The following is a 9,649-nucleotide window of genomic DNA, read 5'->3' as shown; positions in this document are numbered from 1 at the left end:
CTCAGCCACAACCAGATTTTGTTTCCCCTTCCCAGAGAAGTCCGAAACCCTCTGACTCACAGGGGGTGATGCCTGCAGCTAGAGAGAGAGTTTGGTCACTGGAAGAAATTTTACCAGCAGTGGCAGACAGCAGAGCCGGCACAGCACAGTAGGCTCATGGCAACAGCACCTCCAGCGGTTTGTAACCACCTACAGCTCTGTGCTGACATCCAAAAGCCTTTCCCAGCCCTATTTCCCAACCCTCCCTCCCCCAGCTGCCAAAAGCAGGCCACAGCCTCAGCCCTGGCACAGGAGCCCAGGCAGAATCAGCCCCATAGCCTGCTGGCAAGAGCCAGCCTGGTTCCCTACCTTCCCAGTCCAACATACCCCAAAACTGAGATCTAAAAAGGATGACCCTGGAGAAGAAAATTCAGAGTGGCTCTGGAGTAATCTCCCTTGGGACTGGGCTCCACTTTCAACCTTTGAACGCTTCATTTCTCCCAGAACACTCCTCCACTTGCTCCACAAGGAAAGAGCAGGAGAGGCAAGTGACCGTCAGGGATCTGCTGCCTGCTCTGCTCTGCACCCTGCAGTGCTCTGCACTCTGTGCAACAGGCACTGGCTGGTGCCCACCACATCAGTGTGACATCACAGTGTGGGAGGGTTCTGCTCATGACATCACAGTGTGGGAGGGTTCTGCTCATGACATCACAGTGTGGGAGGGTTCTGCTCATGACATCACAGTGTGGGAGTGTCTCCATGAGGAACATCACAAAGGAGGATGGAGTAAAGTTGCAGCCAGGGTCTCACCATCTGCCTTACAGGGACTGCTGGGACCCCCAGCTCCATGTCTCACAGAGACTGCCTATTCTAGGTACACATGAAAGGGGTGGATACTCAGCAAGGTATTCAAAACCAGCAGAAAACACAGAGCCACCAGGAATGTCAGTGATCCAAATGTCTTGTTTTCCTTCAGCATGGCATTAAAAGCAGCAGCTGAAGTGCTGTCAGCTGCAGGGATTGAATCAAGGTTATCTATCAGCAGGTCACTTCATTCCTTTGGCTCATTAAACGAGTGCCTCAGCTTTACTATCCTTTACATCAAGATGGCTGCAATCCCAGACACATTCCCACAACTCTTGTGCTTGTTTTTCCGTTTGATTTTAGCAGTTCCTGATGACTTTCACACTTGGTTTTGCACCATCAGCACAAAGGGAATCAGTAACTTGGAAGTGGTTGATGTGAAAAGGTTTTCCTGTGCTGCAGCTCTACCAACTGTGATCACATCGCTTCAAATCCAACATCAAAGCTGAAAAGCAACTCCTCCAGGCACAAGCCTCTGAAAAGAAAGAGAGCTGGTCTCCTTTTTAGCAGCACATGAGTTCACAGCAGTGTTATCAACCACAAGATCCTGCAGGAAGATTTGAGCCTTTATTCCTTACAAGGGACACTCAGGAAGTGTTTCAATACCCAGGGCAGGATGCTGCCCTCTCCTACACTGGGGAAGCTTTACTCTTGTGAAAGTTGATGTTACCACATTTACTGAGAAGTGAACAAATTAGGCAGCCTGTACCCAGGAAATTGCTCCTAGCAGAACACAACTCTCCTTAGTCAAGCAGGTCACAAATGTAGACTCAATTACAGCAAAAAGGAGCATCTTCAATGTTTTTATTGAACAGCTTGCCAAGATGGAGAACAGTGAGACTGAAAAAAGGGTTTTATGACATTTCATTGCCAAATGGCTTTGTACTATAAACATTTGGAACAAGAAAGACTGCTCAAATATTGACCTTAGCATGAGAAGCTAAACATCCACTTCCAGGCCTTCTCAAAAACCAAGCAATAATCTCAGACCCTGGCACCTACAAATCATGCTACCAGTTTCAGGAAAATCTGGGTCTACATTTACCAAGAGAAGCCCTTAAAGAATTTCAGCCGGGGCAGTTCACATTGGTAACAGGCCAACCCCAAAACGGATCACAGGAAAAGCCCGACTGCCTTCTCCTGCTTCTACTTCAGTAATCCCATAACACATTTACCAGGCTTGGAACTCCAACTAAGTTCTACAACAGCACTACTTTTCCTGGGCCTGACCTTTCGCTATCCAAGCCAGGACACAAACAAAAGCTGGCAAGAAGGAAAGGCTGTCCTGCAGCTGAGCGGCCGCCCAAGCACACGCCGCAGCTGCGTGGGGCCGAGCCAAGAGAAAAACACAGCTCCTCAAAAGCACCGCCCCACCAAACACCCCCCAGGGCAGCGTCTCCCCGCAGCGGCCGGCGAGGAGAAGGGGCGGCCGGCGGGTCCCGACGCGGCCCCGGCAGCGCGCTGCGAGCAGGGGGCAGCAGCGGCGCGGCAACACGAGCGCCGCGGGACAAGCCAGGCCGCGGCCATGACATTAAAGGTCTTTCCCAACCACAATGATTCTTTGATGCTCTATAGAATTTTTTTCTCTAAACATGGCCAGGTCCTGAGCAACTTTACAGTAAACAAAGTGTCTCATCATACCACTTTGTTTACTGTACAGTGAGGCCAAACCAGTGGGGACAGAGATTTCACACAGAGCTTTCCCAGGAATGTCACCAAAGCATTTCTCAATTGAATTCTTTTAAGTCACTACTTTATTCTACACGTATGTTCTGCAAAGGGTGCACTCTGCAGTCTGTCCCCAGAGCCAGACTACGAAGCAAACTGCCATGGCTCCTCCAGGCTGGCTCCTTCCTTCAGCAGCAGCCAAACGCAGCACGTGGTCCCAGGCAGGAGAGTGGTGAGCAGGGAGGAAGCAAAGGTCAAAGTCGAAGAGGCACGAGTCACTTCAGAAGGGGGGAACAGGAATCCACGGCTGCCAGAGGCCACGAGGAGGAGACCACGGCGCGGACCTCAGGGCTCCGGGCCCGGCTGCTGCTCCCGGCTCTGCAGCACCAGCCCCCGCAGCTGCTCCCGCTCCAGCGGCTCCTCCCCTGCGCGACACAGCCCCACGTCACTCAGCGCCCGCCCCACGGCTGGCACATGGCCGGTGCCACTGCCCCGCCACCCTCCCAGTTCCCACACTCACAGGCTTCGATGGTGTCCGGGACGCTGCGCATCCCAGGGACCGTGAAGCTGGGCTGGGCCTGCTCTATCTCCTCCAGCAGATTGGGGCTGTCAGACACCATGGAGGCGGAGCGGGGCCGACCCGCAGCAGCTCCCTCCATGTGCTCCAGCACCGCCTGCTGCAGCAGCAGCTCCTTGCTCCTCTTCTCCAAGAGCTCTGCACGCGAGGGACGGGAGGAGGAAGCCTCATCAGCCCAGGCACTGCCCCGGGCCCTGCCCGCACCCACCCGCCCCATGCCCCAGCCCAGGGCCTGCGGGTGGCCCCGAGCCCGTGCCACAGGAGGGACCCCGTGTGGGACAGCTCAGTTGATGGCCCTGAAAGCGGGGGCTGGCAGCCCAGGGCCTGGTAAGATGGGCAGCCACAACTCACCCAGACACTGCATCAGGTTCTCATCCACCACCTGCCCCTTTGCTCCCAGCTGCCACAGGATCTCTCTGGCCTCACAGCCCACAGCTTCCAGCACAGCTGCCACGACGGGCTGCAGCTGGTCCAGTTGTTCTCTGGTTGACTGCCATCTGCTCTCACTCTTGTTGGTTGCCACGAAGCTCTGTGCCAGGTTGTCCTGTTGGCAAAGTGTATGTCAGGTGTCCCAGCAGCTCTCCCCTGCCCGGGGAGACAGGGCTGCCAAAGCCCAGGCAGGGCCCTTTGCTGCCCAGGCTCTGCAGCCACAGGCCAGCCCAGAGTGCCCAGGACACGTGCTGGCACACCCAAGGCTTTGCTGCCCTCACACAGGCAAAGTCTGGCTGCTGTACCTCCAGCTCCTGCAGAATGTGAAGGTTCCTGCTCTGAGCGTCCTCCTCCTGCCTCACAATGGCCGACATCTCCTCCTGTGTCAACACAAGCAAGGACAGGGGGCCCTGGCTGAGTGCCCACCACATGGGCCCAAGCCAGCCTGGGGACCGTCCCCCCACCCCAGCAGCAGGGACATCCCACTCCAGCCCTCTGGGGACCGCTGTCCCCGGGCCAGGAGGGCAGCTGAGCACCCCACACCAGGCAGCAGTTCTCACTCCAGGCAGCCCCACGCAGCTCCCAGGCAGCTCTCGGCCCTCCTGGCTGCTGCACTATTTCTCCAGGGGACACGGTGGCAGCACTGACACACTTTTAGCCTGGAACACACCTCCACATCCTTGATCAACCGCTTCAGCTTCTCATTCTCATCAACCAGCTTCATGGCATGGTTGTAGAGGGCAGTGCTTTTCTTCTCATTCCTCCTGAAGTCTTTCAGCATTTCCTCAATGTTGCCATCCTTTGCTATCTCCTGTATATGCTGGTACACTGCCTCCACGTCTCTCTTCCGCTTGGCCAGCTCTCTTGCCTTCAAGGCTGAGGGACAGACAGAGCCCAGGCTGTGATGTTGCCACAGGCTGCCCTTGGCAGAGGTTGCCCACAGGGGCAGCTCCCAGCCTCTCCCAGCCCTGCCTCTGCCCCAGGGGCACCTCTTGATTTGTGCTCCCAGCTGCATCTGTTTTGCTCCCATCTCATACCTCTTCTCTTGTCAGCCTCTTGCAGCAGCTGAGAGCGATCAGCCAGCTTGGTGCTCATGAAGCTTCTTAACTTGTCCCTGTGCTCACGGAGACGCTGCCGCTCCTGCAGCTCATTCTTGAACAGAACAGCGTCTTTGCTGTGTCTTTCCTCGATGACCGAAATCCTGGCCAGGGTCTCCTTCCTGCACGTGGGAGCAGCAGGTTACACCATGCCTAAGCTGAAGGATTTGTCTTCCTGGCCTTTCCCAGGCACCACTGGGCCTGAGCCAGGAAAGCCCCCATGATGCTGGGCACCTGGCCCAGCTCCCCTCCACATGCAGCTGCCTGAGCCCAAGGCCAGCAGCCCAGGGAGAGCTCTCTGGGCTTTGCTACCCCCAGCCCTTAGCAGCCATGGGCCCCTGGTCAGTCCTGCCTCTGCAGCTGCCATCGCTCTCTCTTCACAGCCACAGTCCCCGCTGGCTCTGCCTCTCAGTGCTGCCTCTGCCACAGGGGCTGGACAGGGGCACCTACCGCTGCCTGTAGGCTTCTGTGGACTCCATCACAGCAGTGATCATCTTCCTCCTCTGATCCTGCAGCTGCTGCTGGTGCTTCAGGTACCAGTTGTCCAGAATGGCTTTGTGAGCTTGCAGTTTCTCATTGTTTTCTTGCATCTCCCGATTGTTGGCCACGATTGTGTCAAAATGAACAGTGTCCTGGAGACAGAGAAGCAAAAGGCTTGGAGCTGCTGCAGGATCCTGGGGCTCAAGTCTCTGCTGAAAACCCTTGGCCAGGGCTGGGACAGACACAGCTGCAGAGTTGAAGTTGTCCCTGTACCACCACCCTCCTCAAGACACAGGAGGCATCAGCAGGCCAGGCTGCTCATGGCAGAGACCTGATGCTGCCCTCACCCAGGGCAAGGTGGCTTCAGGCAGCTCGGTTTCATCACTACACAGGTGCAGACCTTCCGGCGTCTTGGCATGGCACAAGGGCTGCACTGAGGTCACCCAGCTGGAAAGAGCCTTGGAGACCTTCTGGCAGCAATCAGGCCAGGGGAACAAGCCAGGGCCTTTATGCACATTGTGAAAGCCAAATGCATCATTTCCCTTTGGCCCCAGCAAAAGGCCTTTTGCACACAGGCCCCAGCGTGGCCCCACACATGGTCTGCAAAGCTCTGCAAGGTGTTTGCTTACGTGGTTTAGTTGCATCTCCAGGGTCTCCTTCTGCTTTTCCAGCCTGGACATATCTGTGGCTTGCCTCACCTTCACTGCTCTCTGGTTTTGCACTGCCACCTTTTCTTCCAGCTCCAGGATCTGCATACACACACACACATAGAGGCAGCTTTAAGTTTCAAGGCCTGAAGTCAACGCCTTTGACATGGAGGAGTTGCAGCCCTAGGGCTCGCTCTGGGACTCTCTCTGCTCTACCATGCTCAGCCAGGCTCTTACCTCTTTGTCCAGGTCAGCTAACAGGGCTTTTCTCTCCCTGATCAGTAAGTCATACTGATACTTGGCCTGCAAACATTGCTGGAGCTCCTCACATTTCCTTTCCTCCAGCTCAGCGTTTCTCTGCGACAGGATCTGAGCCAGTGTTAAGGCCCTGTCTTCGTGTTCCCGAGTCAGGGACTTGATCTCTTCTCTGTGGAAACGGTACAACAAATGCCACTCAGCACATCCCAGCTGCAGGGCCAGAGCAGGTCCTGAGCCCCCGCCATCCCAGCACCAGGGTCCCCAGCTCCCGAGCCCAGGGCAGGGAGGAACTTCCCGAGCCCAGGGCAGGCAGCGAAGCTGCACTCACCGCTGCGCCTGCAGTCGCTGCTTCACACGGTCAGCATAAAACTTCTTCCTGTCCAGCGCTGTCTGAAACTGGATGTGCTGGCGCCTCATCTCAGCCTCAACCGTCTTCTCAGCCATCTTCAAGGACGACGGCAGCCGCTGCTAGAGAGAGGGACAGTTTGGGCACTGGAGCAAACGTTCAGCTCTGTGCTGCCAACCAAAAGCCCTTCCCAGCCCTATTTCCCACCCCTGCCTCCCCCAGCTGCCAAACGTCAGGCCACAGCCTCAGCCCTGGCACAGGAGCCCAGGCAGAATCAGCCCCATAGCCTGCTGGCAAGAGCCAGCCTGGCTCCCCACTGACTGCCTGGCCCAACGCACCTCAAAACTCAGATCCAAAAAGGATATCCCTTGAGAAGATAGTCCAGAGTGGCTCTGGAGTAATCTCCTTTGGGACTGGGCCCCACTTTCAACCTTTGAACGCTTCATTTCTCCCAGAACACTCCTCCACTTGCTCCGCAAGGGAAGAGAGGAGAGGCAAGAGGCCGTCAGGCATCTGCTGCTTGCTCTGCTCTGCACCCTGCAGTGCTCTGCACTTTATGCAACAGGCACTGGCTGGTGCCCACCACATCAGTGTGACATCACAGTGTGGGAGGGTTCTGCTCATGTCATCAGCGTGTGGAAGGGTTCTGCTCATGTCATCACCGTGTGGGAGGGTTCTGCTCATGACATCATCGTGTGGAAGGGTTCTGCTCATGTCATCACCATGTGGAAGTGTTCTGCTCATGTCATCACCATGTGGGAGGGTTCTGCTCATGACATCATCGTGTGGAAGGGTCTCCATATGAAGGGACGTCCACGTACGGGGTTCTCCATATTAAAGACATTGAGGTGGTGAAGCCTGCAGAGACAGTGTCTGATCTATCCCATAACCTCGGGCTTTGAAGCCTTTCCCTCCGTTGGGAAGCAGCAGCCCCGGCTTCGCCATCCCCAGCAGCGCTTTGGGGCCCAGGAGCTGCCCTTCCCTCCCCTTCCTTGCTGGCCCCACAGCCAGCTCCTGGGCCTTCCTGCTTTGTGTTCCCTTTGCTCGTGGACACGCAGCAGCCACCACATCACAGCCATTGCTGAGAGGAACCCAACATCATCTTGTGTTCAGCAAACTAGAAAGCACATTGTAGACAAAACAGAAGAGGAAGGAACAGATGGACCTTAAGCTTCCAAATGATGGAACGCTCGAGCCCGTGTGCAGAGTCAAAGCACAAAGGGGTTTCCTTGATTGTTCCCCCTCTAGAAAGAAATCTTTGTTGTCCAAACAAAACAGTTTCGGGTAGTTTTTTATGTGCGCATGGCAAAAATGTGAAAGACCCTGTGGTAAAATACAGTCCTCCCAAACAAGAAAGGCCTGCACAGACCTCCCTTGCAAATGCAATCCAGTTGAGGAACAGAAACTCACTTAATTGCTTGTAGCTCAGCTACATGTGAAGCAAAAGAATAGCAGAAGTGTGAAACGAGTGATTCACAGAATGGTGGGGTCAGAAGGGATCTTTAGAGACCATCCCATCCAACCCCACAGCCCAAGCAGGTCCCATCTCGATCAAGTCGCACAGGAGCGCGTCCAGGCGAGTGTTGAGGACGTGCAAGGAATGAGCCTCCACAGCGTCCCTGTGCAGCCTGGGCCAGGGCTCCCTCACCTCACAGGGACACTTTGGCGCCCTCAGAGCGCACTATTTGTCGTGTTGCGAGCGGAAGGATCGCTGCAGCCGTTCTCTGCCGCCATGGCCCGGCCCGGCCCGGCCGCCCTACAAAGCGTTCCCGCTGCGGAGCCAGCGCAGCCAGAGCGTCCCGCCACAAGCAGCTGCCGAAGGCTTTGCTGGTTCGGGCCGGGGCTGAGCGGGGCCGGGCCGGAGCCCGGGTCAGCGGCGGGAGCGGACAGTGGCAGCAGCGCACTATTTTGCGTGGCGGTGGCGGAAGGATCGCGCGGTGGCGGGCACGCACAGCCGCCGGTCGCCGCCGCCCCGCCCCGCCCCGGCCGCCCTACAAAGCGTTCCCGCTGCGGCGCGCGCCGCGGATCCGTGCGCCGCGCGAGCTCGGCGGGGCCGCGGCGGCCATTTTGCTCGGTGGCGGCTGCGCCGAGAGCGGCGGCCGAGGGGGGCGCGGGGGGAAGCGAGGGACGGGAAGGAGGAGAGCGGGGAGGAGAGGAGCGGAGGCAGAGCTAAGCCGAGACGGGCCGCGGAGAGGAGTGGCGCCGGCGGAGCGGCGAGCGGAGGGGGGGGTCGGGGTCCGCCCGGCCGCTGAGAGGCGATGGCGGATATAGACAAGCTCAACATCGACAGCATCATCCAACGGCTGCTGGAGGGTGAGGGGCGGGCGCGGCGCGGGGGGCCGTGGCGGGGGGCGGCCGGGCCGGTGCCCCCAGAGCCCGTCGGGGCCGGGCCGGAGCCGGAATATAACTAGTGCAGTTTTGCCAAAGTGGATTTTCTTCATGTGGATTAAGATCATCCTAGAACGAGACTGGAATGATTCTGAATGGTTTCTCTTGTTGAAACAGCGAGCTGCACTATGTCAGTAGGTTCTGTTCTTACCCAGCTGATATCTGTGTTACTTGTCTGGAGGAGATGTGGCTTGTGAATCAGGCTTTAAAAGGTTTCCTGACAAGATGTCTTAAGAGGTGCTTTGTGCACCCAAAGATGTTACCTGATGTTGCATCAGGTGCCAGAACTGAACTGAAATTCCTGTATTGAGATTTCAGCTGTGGTTTTGGACTGTTAGAGACGGTGATTGTCTTTCAGGATTTAGACCAGTGACCAGTGTTCGTAACTTGTGCTCCTGCTCTCTTGTGTTCCTTCTGAAATGTCTCTTGCAAAGATATTTGTAACAGAGTAAGGATGGCTCTTGGTGGCAGCTGGTCGTTTTGATACTTGTGGGTTTTTTTCCCAGAAAGGTCAAAATAGTAGTGCCTTGTAGCAAACACAGCATTTTGGGTCAAATGCTAACTTGTGAATTGCTGAGTAAACACCATTCTCTTTGGTCATTTAAAATGCACTGGACTTCTCCTTTCCCTGGAATGATGTCTGTCTGGGAAGGTGACAGGAATGAGCTGCCAAGGTGGAGATCTGTGTGGTATGAAAGAGAGGGGAAAAAATCACCTGCAGGGGGTGTAAAGATTCTCCTCCTCCTTTGATTTGGGGCAAAGTAGAAGGTCTTTTTCAGGTCTGTTTTGGTAGACCAGCTGTGCAGCGGTAGTTGTGCACAGTGTGGTGTGCCCAGGAGTGTTTCAAGTGATAACCCTTCTCAGACAATGTTGTACAGAGAGTAAAATCACACTCCAGCATGAAAACCCTGCCAAA

The 9,649-nt window shown here is 56.1% G+C and overlaps 1 protein-coding gene across 1 annotated transcript; it reads right to left on the bottom strand.

Annotated features, from left to right (window-relative positions):
* Positions 1-2,593: 2,593 nt before the first annotated feature.
* LOC133627131 (coiled-coil domain-containing protein 63-like) lies at positions 2,594-7,160 on the bottom strand. Its single transcript, XM_062010341.1, has 11 exons — positions 6,684-7,160; positions 6,328-6,467; positions 5,979-6,168; positions 5,724-5,843; positions 5,065-5,246; positions 4,555-4,736; positions 4,188-4,393; positions 3,823-3,897; positions 3,440-3,632; positions 3,032-3,226; positions 2,594-2,936 (listed from the first exon to the last, which is right to left on the bottom strand). Exons 1-11 carry the CDS (start codon positions 6,789-6,791, stop codon positions 2,857-2,859), a joined length of 1,671 nt encoding a protein of 556 aa, XP_061866325.1. The 5' UTR covers positions 6,792-7,160; the 3' UTR covers positions 2,594-2,856.
* Between the last annotated feature and the right edge of the window lie 2,489 nt (positions 7,161-9,649).

Source organism: Colius striatus, chromosome 17 (assembly GCF_028858725.1).
Source record: "Colius striatus isolate bColStr4 chromosome 17, bColStr4.1.hap1, whole genome shotgun sequence".
Lineage (NCBI taxonomy): Eukaryota > Metazoa > Chordata > Aves > Coliiformes > Coliidae > Colius > Colius striatus.
This window is presented reverse-complemented; position numbering and strand designations above follow the sequence as displayed.